The 21,663-nt window shown below is 41.4% G+C and overlaps 1 protein-coding gene and 1 long non-coding RNA gene across 3 annotated transcripts; both read right to left on the reverse strand.

Annotated features, from left to right (window-relative positions):
* Nucleotides 1-480: 480 nt before the first annotated feature.
* slc32a1 (solute carrier family 32 member 1) lies at nucleotides 481-3,940 on the reverse strand. 2 transcript variants are annotated; one of them, XM_052031403.1, is made up of 3 exons: nucleotides 3,904-3,940; nucleotides 2,692-3,444; nucleotides 481-2,213 (listed from the first exon to the last, which is right to left on the reverse strand). In XM_052031403.1, the coding sequence occupies exons 2-3, from the start codon at nucleotides 3,064-3,066 to the stop codon at nucleotides 1,026-1,028; spliced, it is 1,563 nt and encodes a 520-aa protein (XP_051887363.1). In that variant the 5' UTR covers nucleotides 3,067-3,444; nucleotides 3,904-3,940; the 3' UTR covers nucleotides 481-1,025. The 2 variants fall into 2 exon arrangements, with proteins under 2 accessions (XP_051887363.1, XP_051887362.1); XM_052031402.1 differs by lacking the exon at nucleotides 3,904-3,940 and having other exon boundaries at nucleotides 2,692-3,574.
* Nucleotides 3,941-4,147: 207 nt separating this feature from the next.
* Nucleotides 4,148-16,263, reverse strand: LOC127578936 (uncharacterized). Its single transcript, XR_007957598.1, has 3 exons — nucleotides 16,004-16,263; nucleotides 14,752-14,900; nucleotides 4,148-5,512 (listed from the first exon to the last, which is right to left on the reverse strand). It is a non-coding gene; the product is annotated as an uncharacterized LOC127578936 (long non-coding RNA).
* Between the last annotated feature and the right edge of the window lie 5,400 nt (nucleotides 16,264-21,663).

Consider the following 21,663-nt stretch of genomic DNA (forward strand, 5'->3'; position numbering starts at 1 on the left):
AACGCTATTTGTTACATAATTTCAAACTAAAATAACCAGTGCGCTAATGTCGAACTACTTGGCAAATAATTCGTATTGTATCAATGGTTACAGCAATAAAACAACACTGATACACCAAAGTCAAGTTACTATGATTTCCTCAACCACCACCGCCCCCCACCCATCCCTAGACTGTTCCAAGAATGAAATACAGTGCATTCGCTGGTTTATTTAGGAAGAATGACAGCTCTGTGGTCGTAGAAAGGGCCAAATAAATATATTATTTTAAAAGTGTTGGATGATATTTACATATGGACATAGTCTGGAGCTCCTACCGTAAGCCTTTAATGCACTAAAGTCATTGCTTTTTAAACACGTGAAATGGACTTAACAAACTCTGTTTTTTTTTATTTCCATGTCGGTTTGCACAACGATCGGTCAATCTGGTTAAAGCGCATGTAATTCCGCCGAATTCGACATTTTAAAATAATACTAGCAAAGTGAATTAGATACTCTCATTTATTAGACCATATATGTTTTATATATATATATTACACAATGTTTGCTTCAAGATAAACTTTTTTTACATTCCGCCATGTATAACCACACCACACATACGTTTTAAAACATTTCCACAAATTCATGAGACAATCGCTTAGTTAGCACATATACTCCCCTCCATATATTAAACATGGACTTTAAGACGCTTCCAGCCTCTTGCCTAAAGACTGTTGAAATCCTATAATGTCAGGAAGCGTGTTGATTATAGCAGACTCCGGCACCACTGCGTATTGGGAATACGCTGAAAGTACCTCAAGGAATTTCTGAAGGCTGGCCTGCCATCTTCAATTATATCACGTTGATTTGTAGTGGCATGGGTTGCCGCAATGCGGTGATAATTTAATTGTAGATTTTTTCACACAGTAATGCAGATATTGGACCATTTTAGGTAACATTTTTTTGAGTTTTGCACAAAATTAAAATGGGCGACTATCTGAAATGTTTTGTAAATCTACTAGAAACGTAACACATGCCCGAATACATCCTCAATCACTTGCGTTTGTATCGTACGCTTCAATCAGACCCTCTAACGAGTGGATAAATCCAGACACACTGCATATAGAACCTATTACAAATATGGAGACATCGAAAAACACGTGATGCCACTGCAACTGTCTCCACAAAAGTTTGAGGTGGAAGAGGCTGGGGAGCAGAAAACAGAGGCCAGCGCCCGTAAGGCTACCTGTCAGGCCCATTAGCAAAGCGAAATGGGGGATATACATGGCCATCAGCAAGGTCAAGACCACGAGGACGCATCTTAAAGCTAACCCCCAGGATTTGATTTTACCATCGGCCCCATAACAATTAGTAAACATTGCAATTCTGCCCTCTTGGAAAAAGGACTTCTCTAAGACTTCTACAGCTGCGAAGAATGGCAATGGATAGGAAAGCAAAGCTTTGGCCACGAGAAAAATGTTAACCACTGCTCGGATAGTAGACGGGAGGTTGTCTGTGATTACCTCTTTTGTCTCATCTGCCCAGGTCAGGAAAGCGACCAGAGCAAACAGTCCCTTGAGTATACACGCCGCTATATGTGTCCAGTTCATCATGCTGTGAAATTCTTTGGGGCTCTTCATGTTGCCCTCCAGCGACGGAAGGAAGATCTGTGAAGTATAGCTAAAAACGATAATGCCTATGGAAATGGGGAATTTTTTTACATCAATGTAAAATTTGACTTTATCCCAGGCCCAGTCCCGGGCTCTGGACAGACAGTAGGCGATCACTAAGATGTTAATTACAAAATGTGCCAAAGTGCAGAGCAAACTGAACTTGGAGACCGCTTTCAGGTTTTTCAGGAACGCGCAAGGTAACAGCACTGCAGTGGCCAAAATAGACCACGATTTTTGAGAGATAGGCAGATTTGGGAAGCTGTTATACATAAGGTTGCCACTTACAACCACGTACAATACGCAAGTCATTATTAACTCAATGATCTGGGCTACATTCACGACTCTGCCACCCAGCTTTGGGAAGCGAGGGGCGCAGCAGGCATTTGCAATGTCTACATAGGAGTCCCTTACTCTCACCAGCTGTCCGTCTTCGTTTTCCTCGTACAGACAAGCGATCAGGATCTTCCCCGTGTAGCAACACACAACAGCAGCGAATATTATTAAAAATAGTCCTAGATATCCTCCATGCAGAATAGCATAGGGCAAGCCCAGGACGAACATACCCTGAAAGATACGACGCAAAGTGGGCAAATGTTTTCTTTCTTTCAAGTTATCAATGTAACGCATTTACTCTTAGCATAAATGGGGCGCTCGTTATAATAACATTTAGGAGACTGTATGTTGCAGCTTAAATAGTTCAAATGAACAAGAATTTACATGCAATAAATGTTGACTAAAAATAGCTACAATTCCAGGCTTCGTTATATTTAACATGTATTTGGAATTATGTTGCTGTTCGATGTATAGATTATTTTTTTCTATAGCTAATTAAATATATCTGTATAGTTGTGATCCCCTGGGCTTTCATTATCCTGTTTGAGACGTATTTCTTTCACGATCATGTTCAATTAGTGAATATTAAATAGATCAGTTGCATTCTATACCCATGCAGTAACTTTATTCCGCGATGAGTTAACAGCCAGTTCATGGCTTGGGCGAAAGATTTGAAGTGATGAGTGAACGTAGAAGCTATGAGCTTTACCTGGATTGCATTGGTCACATTCCAGCCTGCTTCCCAGGCAGTGATTTTCGGCTTTCCCTGAGCTGCTAATTCCATGCACGGCTCCCCGTCTTTCGAGCTGGAAGGAGGCAGACCAGCCCCGTCTCTCTGATAGTGACTATCACCCTCATCCACTGGCTCGGCTCCTCCAGACACCTCTTCGGGTTTCAGAATGTCCATCTGCAAACCCTGGCGATGCTCATAGTCCAGATCATCACACTGTGCAAACCCAACCGCTTCTTCATCGGTTGCCGCCTGAAACCCCATCCGGGCGAACACCCCGCTAACTTTAGCCTGAGATTTGTTCGAAACAGAAGTCGCAACGTTTGAAAGCTTACTTTTTATAAGCATCGCCATCACTACTCGGCTATTGGGAGAGTGTTATATGCAAAGACGAAGGTACTTTTAATCTGCGCACCAAAGATTGGTGGAGAGGGAATGAATCCCAAACTGCTATCTCCAATTCCTACTGAAAGTGTACCTTTCGCTCTGGTCTTTAACGTGGATCATGACAGCTCTTAAAGTTGGAGTCCCGCATTCTAAACCGTTCTAACTCACTGTCAGTGAAACCAGCAAACGATGAAAAGACGCGAATCCGGGACGGGAGCGTTATTTCTCTCTCTCTCTCTCTCTCTCACTCTCTCTCTCTCTGCGTCGATGTTTAGCCCAGTCTGTGCCGCTAAGGTCCCGTTGGTTCTCTTCAGTCGGAATGATGCCAGTGCTGCCGTGGTGAGCCTAAGGGGACGAATGAAAGGCGACGTGTCATACAACTGACAACGCAAGCCATTGCATTGCCAAGCACGTCTCCAAATCCAGCACGTTCATCCATCAACCAGAAGGTTACACTCATTCACGTGGGAGGGGCGCCCAATCCCCGTTTTATACATCATATTGTTTCAGTTCGCTACAACGAGAGAAAGCGCAAACTCTGCTAGGACACGGAGTTAATACACACATAAGTCACAAACATGTCACATTAGACATTTTCTGAAACGTGTATTGCATTACCTCTACATTGGAGTGGAAATCATAGCTCGTTTGTAAATTAAGTGTATTAACGTTGTTTTTTTACGACGGAGACGAAGCGGGGGGAGAATGGAGAACTCTGTGTTAATCATTCCACACGTCCTTTGCTTTTGAGTCAGTTCGAGCGAATGAAGCAAAAATCTGTTTCACAGATAAAACACTGCTTACCACCGAGTTGAAGCGCCACTTGCCCAAAAGGGTGTTGAACTACCAGTGAACATTCCCAGCTTTGGTCTGAACGAACGTGCAGTGTAGAAACATACCCGCTCCGCCGCCAGCCGAGAGCGTTCGTTAAACATTCAGATGTTGCCGTGGTCGAACACTAAAAACATTTTCCCCCTCCGACGATAAAACACGCAATTATGTAACCGCGGGAGTTGGAATCGTTGCTTTTGGATAAAGTATTAGCAAATCCACGTTCTCATTTTGTTTGATTCCGAAATCCCGGTTTGATAACCATCACAAAATATTGTCCCGGCCCTTACAACTCGGAAAGGGACCGATGAAATTCTTCACTGACAACTTTTCACGTATTGCTTTTTTTCAAAATAAACGTACGTCCAGATTGTGCTTTGCACGGTTAATGTCCATTTTAATAGATACAAGCATCCACTGCTGAAGTCATCATGAAATAGATGAAGACTTTTTATTTATAGTATTTACATTAGCCTCTCTTTACAGAAGCTTCGACTGATTTCAACCTTTCCAAACAAATGACCAGGTCTGACCCGCCGATCATATAATTCGCAGAAGCCAGTGGTTTATTTCTTCTGATCATTGTCATTTGCTGGGACTTTATAGGGGAAAGTTACAAAATCGACTCACTCCCCTTTCTATAAAGCAGTTTTCAGAACTCTCCTGAAATAAAAGGAATCAAAGTCCCTTTCTTTAAATTCAGACCAGCACCTTTACACCAGCGCTGTGGTCTGTGGGAAATCACTTTCCATTCCCTCACACTTTCCTCGCGGCCAACTTGCAACGGAAATTATTGTAGTCCCAATGTTGATCTCGTTACACCAAAGGGGTTCGCGTTTGGCCGAGCAGAGAATCTTGCGCTGGGATTGTGGACGGATCCGGTTTGCTGGGACGGGTTTGGCTATGAGCCACACCGACCTCTACGAAAAATATTATGATTTAAACAGATAACCGAGGCGCTTAAAGAACACACCCTTTCGGAACAATGTCACGCTAGACTACGAGCGATAAATTTGCATATTCACGATACAATAAGGGGGCGAGCAATTTACTTGCAGACAATTTTAATACATAGAGTTTGGTGCACTGATGGTCAACTTTACCACAGATGGACATTATTCACTTTTCTGCAATATTTTCATTTTTCCACATTTATTTTCCGCAATTTTTACCAATAGACAATGTATACATTTTGCATTGGTTCTGGGTGATGACAAAGCAGCATCCTCCCATTTTGCCTAATTTCTGCTGCAGTTATCAAATGTCGATTGCAGGCCTTCACACACAAGTAAAAGCAATTCCGTTCGGTGGGGATATCACCGCTTACACCGTGTACGGATTTCCAAACTGAATTTTACAGAGTTAATGCAAGCAAATACGTTTTATACTAAATGTTCGAGTGTAATTGAATATTCACTCATAAGTAATATTGCTGAGTACAGAGACAGGAACGTCGAACAGAATGACGAAAGTGGGTCAAAATTAAAACGAACTCCTTCAGTTAAGAATGTTTCCAATGTCCCAGCTCCGCTGTGATCAAAGCATCTTGATTGTTTAGCACCAAGCAAGGCAATTCCAGAACCTGAGAAAATTATATTTTTAACTGAAACTAGACTGTAGACCTTCCATTACAAATTATAAATCATAGGAGTAAAACATCGATTTTTGTAGCATATTTCCAATTAATGATAACTGTGTGATTGAAAGTTAATATTATGTCCATATTAAACCAAGATTTATGCAAAGTATATTTGACGTTAAGGAAACGCTGATTTTAAATTGTACTTTCATAACCATCTTTAACATTATTTTAACAAATGGTATTAAAAAGCACTATTTGTTCATTATAGGAATGCCGTCACAAATTCGTGCTGTGAATACTACTATTTTACGTTTGTTTGATGTATATTACCAGACTCAATTGCGCCAAGGCGAGAGAAATCGCATCTCAATAAAATGACTGAAATAACAATTCCACTGTGAAACGTTGTCACTTTTGGAAATCGGAGTAGCGGTTCAGAATCTGTGCTCTTTGTGAAAGGATCCATTTGAAGCTTCATTACTTATTTTCTTGGGAGGATATCTGATTTACAGATATGCTATTCCTGAGATTTTTTTTACTGCAAGGAAACATGCATTCGCATTTATAAAAAAAATCACATCAAGCGAACTTTATTATAAAGGGTGGCCACAATTGCTGTGCGGGCAAATTCGGTGCACTAGTCAGGGAGGGAAATGTTCGTACGCCGAAATAGCACGTTTTTGACAGTAGCGAAATTGGACAGCAACTAAAGCTTGTTGCTACTTGAACATTGATGCATTGTGATTTCGAATATACTCGACAAGCAAATGTAAAAGTTTAACGTTTTCATTACCAAATTCTCTGAGACCAAGGAACGTGTGGCTGTAACAGCCCGATAGAACGGGTAACTAACTATAACTGTGCTTCAACTGATCTTTTGGTTGACACTAATACACCTCCAGTCCAGCGTGAAAGCAAGTTCACTGGGTTAGCAGCCAGTGGCAGCCCATCTAAACAGCTCAGAGAGCAACCAAGATTTCTATTCGCTCTGCAGTAATATCAGCATGGATTAAAATGATATCCCAAGAAGCCGCCAATCAATTGAATGTTTTGTTTAAGAAAATAAAACCTTTATTTTAGTTTCAAATTGTTCCTATTTCTTTTGTCGGTTAATTTCTATGAAAAATAAAGTGTATAGACTTAAGAACGCACTAAGAGTCGACGTTTAACCACGAATAATTCTCCCTAGCCCAGTGGGCAAGTCTTTCACTCGAGTTGTTTTCTTTACTATTACTAAAGGTCAATGACGATAAAGCTGTACAGAATTTTGGAATCACGGAGCCAAACGAAATAAAAAAACAAAAGTAGCAGCACAACGGAGGGAAAGATGCATTTACTTGAATCTGTATAGTGTAGAAAATGGAAATGTAGATCACAATGGTGCAAGGAGGAAACAGCTCTGGAATGCAGATGAAGTAAGAGGCATGACTTGCTGCATATATACCACAACAGATCCAAATACACATATCGAATTCTCCACCTTTATGTAAATCACTCTTTCTCTTTGTATCAGAAATGGCCACTTCTGCCTCTCATCGTTTTGGCTTCGTTTTGTTTTTGTATCGTCTGGCCTGTTGGATTTGTCCCACAGGCTTAACAGTAGCAACATGTTACACAGACAAGGAACAGTAATCTGATTTTAACTGCTACTTATTAACTGCCACATTTCGTCGTCTGGTCTAAACCATCAGATATATTCCCCTTGTTCCCCACCCACGCCCCCAACCTGCTCTGCTACCTAAAACGACCTTGCTTTCTCTCTTTCCTAGTTGAGATGAAAAGTACCCGGCCTGAAATGTTAACTGCTTCTCTTTCCACGGAAGCTGTTTGAACTGCTGAGCGTTTCTAGCATTTTCTGTTTTTGCTTGCTGGAGGATCTGGAGGTTTATTATAAGACTTCAATTATAAAGGCCTGCGAGGTTAATCAACTACTCCTATTGCACTTTGAGTGTAATAAGTCTTCAGTTTTAATATCACACGGCATCTTTCAAGCATCCATCAAAAATTACAGAAATCAGACATTTTGTTTTGTTTTCAACCCCGTGCATTAATTTATGAAGGATGAATGCACAATATATGTTAAAGGTGCATTTGCTGCAATGGCTAGTTGGGTGCATTTGTTTATGGTTGGTGAACTTGTGCCTTTAGAAATGCCAAAACAGCATTAATCTGATTGGAGGAGTGGCGTGGCTACATAGTGCCAAGACATCTTATACATCCACCTGGGAAAGCCTGAATAGACAGTGAACAGTGTTTGATGAATCATAGCAGAATTGCTGTTTCACATCATCTTGCAAACAAGCAAGTTGAACTTGCAATGGGTGCATATTGAAGTTCCAGCCCCACAGACCCTATATCAGTAGTATTATAAGAGACACAAAACTTATCTGTCCACATACAGTATTGGTGTTTCTACAATCAACGATTAGCAAATAATATAGATTACTTTTATCACATTACTCATATGGGAAATATTATGTATCTGAGCATTGAACTCTACTGCATTACTAAACAGTCCATCCTTTTGAAAGAAAATCAATTTGTTTTTATATATATATAAATATGTGTGTGTGTGTGTGTGTGTGTGTGTGTCTATATACAAACAACCCAGAACTAATGAGATCAAGATATTCACTCAGTACCAGGTGGTTGCTCAACAACCACAACCTAAAGAGAGACCAACTTGCATTCTTTAGCATCCTCAGAGCCTCGGGATGATCCAAAGCAACTTACAGATAATTAATTACTTTTTGAAGTGTGATTACTATGATAATGCAGGAAGTGTGACAACTGATTTGCTCCCATATACAACAAAATAATTATGACCAGATTCTCTTTCTTTTAATAAAATTGATTAAATATTCATCAGGAAATCTGTTCTTCAGAATAGTACCAAGGGGTCTTTTACATCCACCTCTTAAAGTTCAGCACTTTCTCTGTGTTCCACTGGATTGTCAGTTTAAATCTTTGTGCTGAAGTCCCTGGGATGGGACTTGAAATATAAGCTTATGACTTAGAAGGAAGAGTGTTATCAACTGAGTCAGAGCTGCCCTGGTCCACCCCTTTTCTACATATATCTGTGACATCTCTAATGCTCTCCACCAATTTGACAGTTTCCAATTGTTTGGTCCTGATTGGTGTTACCATGGATATACAATACTTCTCCACCACCATCTTATACAAAAATGATCCAAGAGCCCTCTAACCCTTTCTGAACAGAGGCTCATTTGGTTTCCCCTCCTTCAGTGCACTCATTTGCCAAGCTGAGCACATTTTCATGTTGAACAACTTCTCATTCAAGCCCACCCACTTCCTCCAGAAGGTTTTTAAAATATCCTTTGTTTGAATCCATTGTCCCCATTAACCAATCAAGTAGTTGGCCTCATACAGCTTATCAAATACACTGACCTGGCCTCAACCTACTCAAATCTCCCCCATCCTCTTTGCAACTTAAAACTAACTTGTTTTCTCTTTTTCTCATTTCTGATGAATGGTCTTTGGCCTGAAATCTTAACACTTTTTTTTTCCAGAGATGCTGTCTGACCAGTGTCTTCTGATTTTATTTTAGAATTCCAGCATCTGTAGCTATTTTTTTTATTTTCAAAGCTGACTTTTACAAGATATTTTGTGTCAATATTCTTTGTCATTGATCCCATTATTCATGGACTTCTGGATATGCTTTAAATGGCAATGATAATAAAAAATGTCCAAGCTCATCAGCTGTGACTTATGGATCATCTTAGCTTTGGCTGACCTGTAAAGAAAGCAGAAACATAGAAACATAGAAACACAGAAAAACTACAGCACAATTCAGGCCCTTCAGCCCACAAAGCTGTGCCGAACATGTCCCTACCCTAGAAATTACTAGGCTTACCCATAGCCCTCTATTTTTCTCATCTCATGTACCTATCCAACAGTCTCTTAAAAGACCCTATCGTATCTCCCTCTACCACTGTTGCCAGCAGCCCATTCCACGCACTCACCACTCTCTGAGTAAAAAAACTCACCCCTGACATCTCCCCTACACCTACTTCCCAGCACCTTAAACTTATGTCCTCTTGTGGCCACCATTTCAGCCCTAGGGAAAAGCCTCTGACTATCTCCCCGATCAATACCTCTGATCATCTTATATACCTCTATCAGGTCCCCCCTCATCCTCCATCGCTCCAAGGAGAAAAGGCCGAGTTCCCTCAACCTACTTTAATAAGGCATGCTCCGCATTCCAGGCAGCATCCTAGTAAATCTCCTCTGCACCATTTCTATGGCTTCCACATCCTTCCTGTAGTGAGGCGACCAGAACTGAGCACAGTACTCCAAGTGGGGTCTGACCAGGGACCTATATAACTGCAACAATACCTCTCGGCTCCTAAATTTAATTCCCCTTTTGATGAAGGACAATACATCATATGCCTTCTTAACCACAGAGTCGACCTGCGCAGCCAAAAAACATTTCAACTAATTATATATTTTGGGATTGTATTTTCATAATTTGTTTCCCATGCACTTATTAATAATCTGCACGACATTTAGCTCTAATATAATGTAAATTTATTGTTTTTGACCCTCCCACAATCACCAACACCTAGTGATTTTTCCCTCCAAACAAATCTGTATCTTTTTATTTGTTTTCTGTTATAGTCATGATGTGCATCAGTTTGCTCTGCAATATTATACACAGTATTCAAGGGATGAGATTTGATTCACAAAACAATCTTCTATCCTTTACATCTAGTTCATCATGGCAAATTTAGTGTGGAACTCAGGCTTGCTCGTAATAAAATAGCTTATTCAGTTTGCCGCTTTACAGTACATGGAAATTATATTTTTCATCAGGCAGTAGTATATTCCTTGATATCTCAAAATCTACATTTTGACTGATTTTCTCTATAAAGAAAGCATTTTCCTTTTAGCAATATTATTTTCTGTCTTCCATTTTTAAACATAAAAAGTCTGCCTCCACTTTTACCCTATTTTTAAAACTCAACAAAATGTAACTTCTTGTTTTTGTCCAACTACTAACTTGGCAGAAACTGCCTGAGAAAACTGAATTTCTAAGGTATCTCCAAAAAGTAGTGCAATTGCTTGCTGACTAAAATTAAACATTCCCTAATCATTACATATTTAATAGCAAATTAAGAATGAACACAAAATTTAAACAATGAAGAAAATGTCTAAAAATCCTGTGGTTATATTTGGTTGAACTTCCATGGTTTCCTGATCATTAGCCCTTAAGCCAGTTGGCTCTTCTGCTACAGGCGGCAGTTTAACCCCCTTTCCTACATACGAGCAGTAGATCAAAGATGCACTATTTGCCATTCTCAGGCATAGCTTTATCCCCCAAAATATATGTGGATACATGCAGAACAAGTCTTAAATCATGTCCAGATATAGCGTATTTGTATTTATGTCTCAAGGCATACACAACACCATGAAACAATATTAAGTTCAGTAAATTCCATGTGGATTAACCAGAGTCTCTGAAGTCACCTTGATGCCTGTTCATTATAAACAGTGGATCAGAAACAGAAGCAGCAGGAGTCTGTTGGTTGGAAGTGATTTCACATTACTTTGCAGAATTTCTTCTGCTCTCTCAAACGTATATAATGTAATTTATCTTGGATTTAAGTCTACGTTACTTGGCAAATTGTGCAGTATATTTCTTCTATAAACATTTATGAACTGCACATGTTCCTTCTTGGTTAATAAAAATGCTATCTTTTTGATCATGTAATGAAAGCCAGCATCTCCTTACTTTTGTACTTAATGGTAATACATTGCCCACCAAAATCCACTAAGAAAGGTAAAAGTTAAGTCCTCTAAATTTATTGTCAAGTTATACAAAGGCAAAATACTCCAGAAGTGATGGAAATACTCAGCAAATTAGTCAGCATCAGTGAAGCAGGAAACAGTTGACGTGCTAGATGAGTGAAAATTCATTTCCTTCTCTTTATGTGCATTGTGCTCAGTTGTACAGAAACCAATCCAATTCTATCAAAATACATTAAAAGTTATCCATCATATTTAACAGATGTTAAACCTGTTTTGCTCGATTGCTGTCACAATGATTATCAGTAATTGCTCAAGATCCAGGTAACTCTACCTACGCATTAAAATAATTAATTCCGTCATTGTCTACCCTTGCGATATATTTAACTGAAATTTGAATGCAAAAAGAATGGCAAGCACTTCCAATTTTTCAATCCTTATGAAACTACCCCCCCCCCCCCATTTTATTGCACAACGCCAAACCTTGCAAATGAGTTCTCAAACTAAGTATTTGGAAGTTGTTTGGGCAATTCTCCAATGTGCAATCGGTAACTTCGCTGTGTACATTGGCCAAAAAGTGCAACGCATAAATTACAACACAAATAATCATTTGTTTTCAATACTCATGAAACAAGACCAGCTCCTACACACTGGAAACACGAAGAGTTGTTCTTATTGTTACCTGAAGTGACACGCAAAATTAATTTGAAATGGTAGATTTTCTATCCCTTGTAAAGCGAACAATCTTGTTTTCTTTGCCAGCTCCCTTAATTACGGGATCCCAATAAAACAAGTCACCTTTGTTTCTGACAGGTTACTAGTAATAAATAAAACAATTTTTAAAAGTTCACGTTTTGAGGACATTGGTGCACAGTGAGTAAATAAAAGCTCTGCGTTAAGCAATGATCTAACGTGCAGTCTAACAACTCCTTTGAGAGGTATGTGCTGGGTTCCTCAAAATGTCCATCGATCGAATGGTGTGCTGATTTAACCATACCGATATGTTTTCCTTCAACTCAAGTGCATTTCCTTCCAGACCCCTCTAACTGGACTGCCAGAACCCCGTATAACAATAAATCAATACATTTGAGCATCAAATTTTAATTTAAATTGCACTGTCCGCAAATCTAAAGGGCGTTGCCAAGCATACATTCAGACTGCAAATAACGCGTATATCTTTATCAAATTGTACAACCCAATCATCTAGATGTTTGCCACCGCAGCGCAGCGTTCTTTCGACCGTCACCTCTGGACTTATAGACGGAATAAACTCTAGTCCTCACGGGGGAAAGCTGCCATGATGACCCCTTGTGCAATCTTGCAGTACAGGCTTCTGGGCCAATGCTATTATTGAAGTTACATTGCTTTAATTTGAAAAGGGAATAGGGTGGTTCTCGGAGTGAAAAATTAAGATACGCCTGCAAAAATGAGCCATATCCACAGGCAGAAAGTATTTTGATATCAACAACAACACATGTCAAATATCAAAATAGCCATAGGATCTGACTGCGGCCCTTTCTATAAGCGTCTGTGTTTTTAAATATCCCTCGAACCGTTTCATTACAGAGAATTTTTAACATTATTAAACAATATGGATGGGAAGAAACCCGGTGAAGTGTCTGCATTTTAGTTGCCAAAGGTTTAAGGAGCACAATCTGAGAATCCGATACAGAGGACCTACCGACCTCACCAAGATGACCTCTCCACCCAACACAGGCCGCCCTCCCAAAACCCAACACACACTCAAACTTCAGCGCTACTGTGTGGGAAATCGCCGGGAGTAATCCATGCAAAGGCAGAACATTCATATCTCAACATTTTATTTGTTTGGACAAATATTTAAATGAATTTGGGATTATTCTTTAATTTGAAATAAAAATCCCTGTCATTTTCCAGTCACTTCTTTTGCTCTGGGTATGGTGCTAAACTGATTTTACATTTCGTACTGCGTCGGGGAGTGGGGCACATCATCCCCATCCCCTCAATGTGTGGTCAGGAGGCTTTTACACTGAGCCTGGGTAGGACGCAATCTGTACTCTACACAAATTGAGCAGCATTGTGTTAATATAGAATGACACTCATTTGCATGGTGTCAGTTAAGTGTGTTCTTTATTCTTTTGTTTAGCATTTAATCATGCTAACAGTGAGCGTACTAACTATTGCTTCACAACACCTTTACAACGAAGTCCAAAAAGTGCACTGTATTGAACTGGTGTTTTTATTCAGTCATTTTCTTGAGTAATGTATCAGATTCCAAGTATCCTCAAAAATAGCAAACATTCGTGGCACTCAGTGAGCTGGGAAGAACTTGTCGCGAGAACACAAGGTAGTGAGCGTTTCGGCTGTTCAAACCACACTCAGATCTTGACCTTGAAGCGGGAAGTTTGTGTCACGTGGGGGATTTTATCAGTAGATAACGAGATAAAACGACAAAGGCCGGAAGCTCGACCACGTGACACAACAAGCATCCTCGCTACTTTGCTTGCACACCATTCTGCAGTTAAAGCGAAACAATTACTCTGACGACGCATCTGGCTAGGAACAACTCGGTAAAGAGTAGCAAGGCCCACTGAGCGTTTAAATGAAGTCATCACTGTCCAACAGAGCATTCTGCAAGCAGCAGCAGGCACTTGGAGTTTGCCTGCCAAGGTCATTGTTGCTGGAGCTCACCACAGAGCCCAGAAATGTCCTTGTGCACAAACCGTGTAAGGTCCAAATGCCCAATTGTCACATTGCAATGCATGACATGTCAGCCTCTGGTGCAATAAACAGGCCAGATGGTGAAATATGGGCCACCATGCATGCCTTCAACTATCTCACAATATTCTTCTCCCATTCCCTGCACAATGAGATGACATTTATTTAACTCTTTCCCTTTGTAAGAAGTGAGGATTCGGCTTACTGTTGTTTGACTGAAATTATTGTATAATTCTGTTTGAATTCGTCCTAACTTGCAGCTGAAAAACTTCGGCTTTACCTTAATGGGAGGAGAATTCTATCAAATGAAATAGGAGCATAACTGGCCCTGGCGCCTGCTCTGTCTTTCTGTAAGACCTTGGTTATCTGGCCTTGCTGGTGAAGTCCCACGGTCCCTGGTTCTCAACTTATAATTCTGACTTTGTAGTTTGAGACTCACAAACGCTAGACAGGCAAAGGAATCGACGACAGTACTTAAGCCTTCCGAATAACTAGTTTCGCTGTATAGTTTTTGGAAAGACTTGAACACCATGGTGGTATTTACATATTTCAAAACAAACAGTAAGAGCTATTCTCTCGATTCCTCGAATTCTTTCCAAACGCTGAACGACTTCTGATTTTCAAATGGAGATTCTGATGTCACCGACCTCACAATGTGCCAGTAACGGACGCAAAATACACTGGACATTTGTAGTGAACCTGCATGTTGCTTACGGTGTCCGTCATTACGGGGTTGAAACCTTGGCTGAACTTGAGATGAGATTTCCAACACTAACCTTTGCATTAAAAGAGAAATCGCTTCAATGTAACACGAAAGTTGGTTTGTAAATCTACCCGTGCAGTACAAGCAAAGGCGTGGGTCGTTTTCTCACTTACATTACAACACACAGTACTATTTGGAAATACTCAGCGGGTCAGGCAGCATCTGGGGAAAGAAAAACATAATTAATGTTTCAGATCGATGACCCTTCGTTGGAACTGCTCGGTTGCATTACTTTCACAAGCCTGGGGGTAAGCTTTATTTGACCAAAACTGTTCTGGCGATAACCCTCGAGTGTAAGCAAGGTCTTTGACATGCATGCATTGACATTTGATGGCGCGTAATCGACAGCAGCCTCAGCCACAATTAATCGGCAGACCCAAACACCTAACCCCACTGGTTCCGCTCCCCAGATGGACAGAATGGAAGAGAAATCTTCCGCAATTCGAAAATATTTGGTCGTTGGTTAAGGGGCGTCAATTGAATAGATACTCAATGAAACACAGTATTCAACATGCGGTTGATCAGCTTTTGCAAGCAGTTTGAAATAATTCAAAAAGTTAAACTAACACATCTGAAAACGTTTATTCTTCACAGTAAAAATTGTGACCGCATCGCAATTTAATCAAATCTCAGAATGAATTTTGACCATGCCTACTTGAAAGGAACATTCAGACCTTCGGTGAACCTAGACCTTTGAATTAAAGTTTAAATTAGCGGCAGAGCTAAGGACTGCCTGAACATTTACTATTGGTTAGGTAGTACGTTGCATCAGACGAGAGCATTGTGAGACTGCGCTCTATTACATCTGTATGAGGAATGGGAAATCAAAACGTCCTCACTAAAATAAAACAATCACTCATCGCAATTTAAACATTTCTTTACATTTAAAATGAATTGATCACATTCACCCGCATGATTATTACCACAGACTTGTTATTCCGTCAGCTGTAGTTGATTCCTCTTTTAAATTCCATCTTAATTGATGTTCAGTACCATGTGTTAAAGCCACCGTTACAAAGTTTAGCAACCATTCACCAGTCACAGGGCCGAACTCGTTCACGGATTCCATAAGTTCACAAGACTGTTGCAAACAAATTTCCTTTAAAATTTCAGGCCAGTGAACTCAATCGTTCTTCATTATTCATTCTCATCAGGTACAACAGTAACATTGCATTACTTTACTTGAAACAAGGAGAAAATTCACAACCCTCTGAACTGCCACTCTGAAGATTAAGATTAAGATTCCCTAAAGGAAGAATGCTTACCTCGTTTTACTTGCCTCGGCACCAGAATCCCACCTGAAGCAGTTCAAATTTACTTCGTTCATTTCAAATTGCGCTCATTCGTTCCTGTTTCATTGCACAGAAATGAGTTTAGTGCAAAAAAAGAGGTACAGGAAACTTAAATCTGCCAGAAACTATTTTGAAATACTTTTCTGAGCAAGAATTAGTGCTAAAGAAGTTTATGTTAAGCAAACTCAAACCTAGCTGACGTACGAGGCGGCAAACACTGAAACCATGTTCAGTTGCTGCGCCTGGTCACTAACGCAGCATTGTGTCCCCCAAGTTACAGAAGTCACTGTGCACTCACTTGCTTGGCGTGCAGACTCCCCTCCGAGCCACGCGTCCCACGAACAGGCGTTTGATGCCAGAGGCCAGAGCAGCGGAACGGAAACGTACTCTGCTCGCCTTCTGCAGACTTCAGATTCCTTGGTTACAGTGCTTTTGATTTTTCACTCTCCTCCCGGCACTTCCCATGTTATTAGGCTTCTCACTTCCCCGGCACTTCGCATGCCCGGTCCAATGATGGTGAAACGCTTTCTGTAAACTTCAACCCGTGTTGAAAGAGGGGCCACCTTCAGACCTCCGACACCAAAAACCTGCCGGAAAACTACCCCGAACCTTCCTTTGGTACTTTATTTTCAAAAAAGGGAAAACCAGATTTCTCGAAGGGCCATCTGGGTGCGGGAACGTTTGGTGTAAAGGGGCGTCGTGTCCAACATCTTGAAGATAGCCTGAGCCCGTGCCTTCCAAACCGTGCAAAACTATAATTCATACGGAAATGACGCTCTTTTTAAAAAGACATTGCTTCTCTCTGGCCCCGGGGAAATACTGTAGACAATTGTCAAAGAAAAATAGCCGAGGTCTGGGTGGAGGATTACACGTTGTGGACTGAGCGTCCAGTCCTTATGCAGACTTTCCTCATTGTTTGAGGTTCACTGTCTCACCCTCCTACTGCAAGCACTTCATTTTCAGACATGGAAAAACTGTGCAATCCGCCTGTTTACTGTGCGGTTCCCGGTGCATTGTCAGTGAGTTAAGAATGTGTGTTGCCACAATGGTAGATGGCGACTGCACGATCCCTGCTCTTAGAAACCGATTGCGGCCCAATAGCCACCGAAAACGAGCCGGCACCGCCAGGCAGGCGACACGTGCTGCCTGCTGTTAATATTGCCGGTAAATTATTAATATTGTTGTTAACTATTATTAGGAGCATCGATTTAAGGCTTGGAGGAAGCCTGTAGTCTTTTGAGCAAGGCAGTTTGAATTCCCCTAAATGACAGTACACCTCCGAGCAGGCACTCTCTCCCCGAGAGCGGCAGGTGGACGGAGCCGCAAACGCTGAATTTCATTCGCTTTGGTTCCCTCCGGAGAGCCTGAAAGCGAAATATGACAGGATAATAAAGAGTCCGATAATACACTTTAAAAAGGCAATTACGCGAGCTGCGGGAGTGGGACAAGCCTGTTTGACCTGGTTAATAGCTCCGAGGAGAGCTGGAGCTTGGAGAGGCGAGAAGGAACCCAATTACTAACATAAAAATGTGAACAATTACAGAGAGACAATACAGAGACTGATGGGACTGGACATCTGATCAGTTAATCCTCAACACAAAAATCATGTCAGTTTGTGCATATGAAGAGGGAGATTATGATCTTTTTTGATAAACAAAACACACAAACTGTTACAAATTGCTGGAGATACCTTCTCCACTTTAATAATATCGTCTTTGCCTTGAGTGTCTGAGCATCTTTATGAGTGACATGTAATATTCTATATCTACTTGAATGATATGAAAACTCAGGAAGATGACAGTATGCAAAAAAAACCCTGAAGATGCCTGCATTTTAAAACAAAAATGCTGGAAATATTCAATGGATTAGGCAGCATCTGTAGAGAGATAAATAGAGCTAACGTTTCATGTCCATGGCCTTCCATCCGAATGAGAAATCAAACCGATTTGAAGCTGCTGAGAAGGGGAAGGGAGAGCACAGGGAATGTCGGTGGCAGAGTGGAGATCAAGGGACCGAGTGATGCAAGCAGTGGCGGTGTTGGCTCCGGGAGGAGGTGAAGGGTTTTCTGTTGCAGACCACCTTCCTGGAGGGGATGTAAATAGAGGGAGAGTAATAGAGTTACACAGCATGAAAACAGGCCCTTCAGCCCAACTCACCCATGACTGCTTGAGCTCCTCCCATTTGCCTGCATTTGATCCATATCCCTCTGAACCTTTCCTATCCATGTACCCAACTAAATGTCTTGTAAACATTGCAAATGTACCCAACTATACCACTTCCCGTGGCAGCTTGTTCCATACATCCACTACCCTGTGTGAAAAAGTTGTTCCTCAGATCCCTTATAAATTTTTCCCCTCTCACTTGAAATCTATGGCCTCCAGTTTTAGATTCCCCTACCCTGGGGAAAAAAGTGCATGCTGAGAAAATGAGTGCCTGCTGTTCCTTGAGCCTTTGTTGGAATAGGATAAAAAGCCAAAGAAAAGGGGATAAGAATGGGAATGGGATGGAGAACCAAAATGACAGGCAATTGGAAGCTCAGATTCACTCATGCAGACAGAACGGACTGAGGAGAGGTGTTCTGCAAAGTTTGGAAGAAGTTTAAGTGAATCACTGCTTCGCCTGATTAAGTCCCTGGATGGTGAGAAGGGAAGAGGTTAGAGGTCAGATGTTGCATCCCCTGTGGTTGCATGTGAAGGTGCTGCAAGATGGAAAGTGGGTGTTGGTTGAGATGGAAAAATGAACACAGAGGCAACAGTCCCTTCAGAATGCTGAAAGGGTTGGACAAGGGAAGATGTCTCAGTGGGACACATCACATTGAATGCAACGGAAATTACAGAGCATAATTTGCCAAAATTCTCCGGACTCTGGGCAGGTCCTGGCGGACTAGAAAACAGCGAATGTCACGCCACTGTTTAAAGAATGATGTAGGCAAAATATAAGCCAGTTAGCTTAATGTCTGTAGTCGGGAAAGTGCTTGAAGCTATCATTAAGGAAGAACTAACGAGACATCTGGATAGAAGTGGTTCCATCAGGCAGACACAGCATGGATTCAGGAAGGGCAGGTCCTGTTTGACAAACTTACTGGAGTTCTTTGAGGATATAATGAACGCAGTGGATAGAGGGGAACAGGTGGATGTTGTATACTTGGATTTCCAGAAGGCATTCGATAAGGTGCTGCATAAAAGACTTATCCATAAGATAAGGATGCATGGAGTGGGGGTAAGGTGGATGGATAGAGGATTGGGGGTAAGGTGCATGGATAGAGGATTGGTTAACCAATAGAAGGCAGAGAGTTGGGATAAATGGGTGTTTCTCTGGTTGGCAATCAGTGGTGAGCAGGGTGCTGCAGGGGTCAGTGCTGGGCCTGCAACTGTTCATGATATACATTAATGATTTGGAAGAGGGGACTGAGTGTAGCGTATCTAAGTTTGCTGATGACACTAAATTGAGTGGAAAAGCAAACTGTGCAGAGGACGCAGAGAGTCTGCAGAGAGATATACTGTAGATAGGTTAAATGAGTGGGCAAGGGTATGGCAGATGGAGTACAATGTTGGTAAATGCGAGGGCATCCACTTTGGAAGGAAAAATAGAAGATCAGTTTATTATTTAAGTGGTGAAAGATTGCAGCATGCTGTTGTGCAGAGGGACTTGGGAGTGCTTATGCATGAATTGCAAAAGGTCAGTTTGCAGGTTCAACAGGTTATCAAGAAGGCAAATGGAATGTTGGCCTTCATTGCTAGAGGGATTGAATTTAAGAGCAGGGAGGCTATGCTGCAAATGTACAGGGTACTGGTGAGGCCGCACCTGGAGTACTGCATGAAGTTCTGGTCTCCTTACTTGAGGAAGGATATACTGGCTTTGGAGGTGCTGCAGAGGAGGTTCACCAGCTTGATTCCGGAGATGAGGGGGTTAGCCTATGAGGAGAGGTTGAGTCATCTGGGACTATACTCACTGGAATTTAGAAGGATGAGAGGGAATCTTATAGAAACATAAAACATCATGAAAGGGATAGATAAGATAGAGGCAGGAAGGCTGTTTCCACTGGTTGGTGAGACTAGAACGAGGGGACATGGCCTCAAGATTCAGGGGAGTAGATTTAGGATGGAGATGAGGAGAAACTGCTTTTCCCAGACAGCACTGAATCTGTGAACTTCTCTGCCCAGGGATGCAGTACAGGCTACCTCATTAAATATATTTAAGACACAGTTTGATAGATTTTTGCATAGTTGGGGAATTAAAGGTTATGGGGGAAAGGCAGGTAGGTGGATCTGAGTCCACAGCCAGATCAGCCATGACCTTATTGAATGGCAGAGCTGGCTCAACGGGCCAGAAAGCCTACTTCTGCTCCTATTTCTTACGTTCTTATCGAATAATCTATTGACTGTGGAGGGTTGTGGGATGGAAAATGAAAAAAAAGAGTCCTATCCTTAGTATGAGTGGCATGAAGAAGGTTGAGAGCAGATATGCTGGAAATGGCACAGCTGTGGTCAAAAGCGCTGTCAACTGTAGTAGAGGTGAAACTACAGTTAAGGCATAAAGACAGCATATTGGAAGCACCTGTGCAGGATGTGTCATCATCAGATCGATATGGTGAAGCCAGAGAAAATGTGAAAATAGAATGAATGTGTTACAGGAAACAGTATGGGAGTCAGGATGGTAAGGGCTGGTAATGGATGTCGAACAGTAATCTATCCGCTAAAATAGATTGAGGAGTTAGGAAAGGAGAATGAAGAGCCAGAGATGGACAGTGGGATTTTTTTTCATATGTTTCATATTTTCTTCTGACAAAGGAGGTCATTTGGCCCATTGAGTCAATGCCAGCTCTGAGAGAAATTCCATCAATGCCATTCCTCGACTTATTCCACCATGACCTATTCTCTCTCATGCTCACTAGCTCCATTCCAAGCCTTTTACCACTCATCTATAGAAGGGGTAATTTTACAGTAACCAATTAACCCACCAACCAGCACATCTTTAGGATGTGGGAGGAAACTGGAGCATTTGGAGGAAATGCACACAGACAGCATGAAAGGTCAGGGTTGAACCTGGGCCTCCTGGGCTGCAAGGCAAGAACTCTACATGCCCAGGAGAGTAGGGGGGAAATTCGCCGCAAAGTTGATACAACTTTTGAGTTTTGTTTGATTGCAAGTATCAGACTAATGCAGTCATCGAATGTACCAGAAAAAGAGGCAAGGTGGTGCTGCCAGTTGAGAGAGGGCGGTGAAGGTTTGTTAATTGCCAGTGATCTGTATGTGGGACATGTAGAGGGAGACCAATGAGGGAGAAAAGACAAAATAGTATTCAAATTATAGGATACAGAACACTGTCCTTGCTGGAAATCTGAAGCAAGGATTGTGCTACATATCCTTCAAAGAGACAGGCAAAGCTTACTCATGGGACTTCCCTTGACTACACCTTTCATTTGAAAAAAGTGAAGTGGAGTTAAAGGAGAAGGGAAACAAGTGGGGGAATGGGATAGCTTTGAGATCCAGCATTGGCAGTGGGCTGACTGGCTTCCTTCTATGTCATTATGAAATATGACAATATGAACATGAGATTGTTCAATGTATAAATGTCTAACAAAGACGAGGAGTAATAGTATAAGACTTGGTTAATGAAAAGCAAAGGACCTT

This window comes from Pristis pectinata, chromosome 16 (genome assembly GCF_009764475.1).
Source record: "Pristis pectinata isolate sPriPec2 chromosome 16, sPriPec2.1.pri, whole genome shotgun sequence".
Taxonomy (NCBI): domain Eukaryota; kingdom Metazoa; phylum Chordata; class Chondrichthyes; order Rhinopristiformes; family Pristidae; genus Pristis; species Pristis pectinata.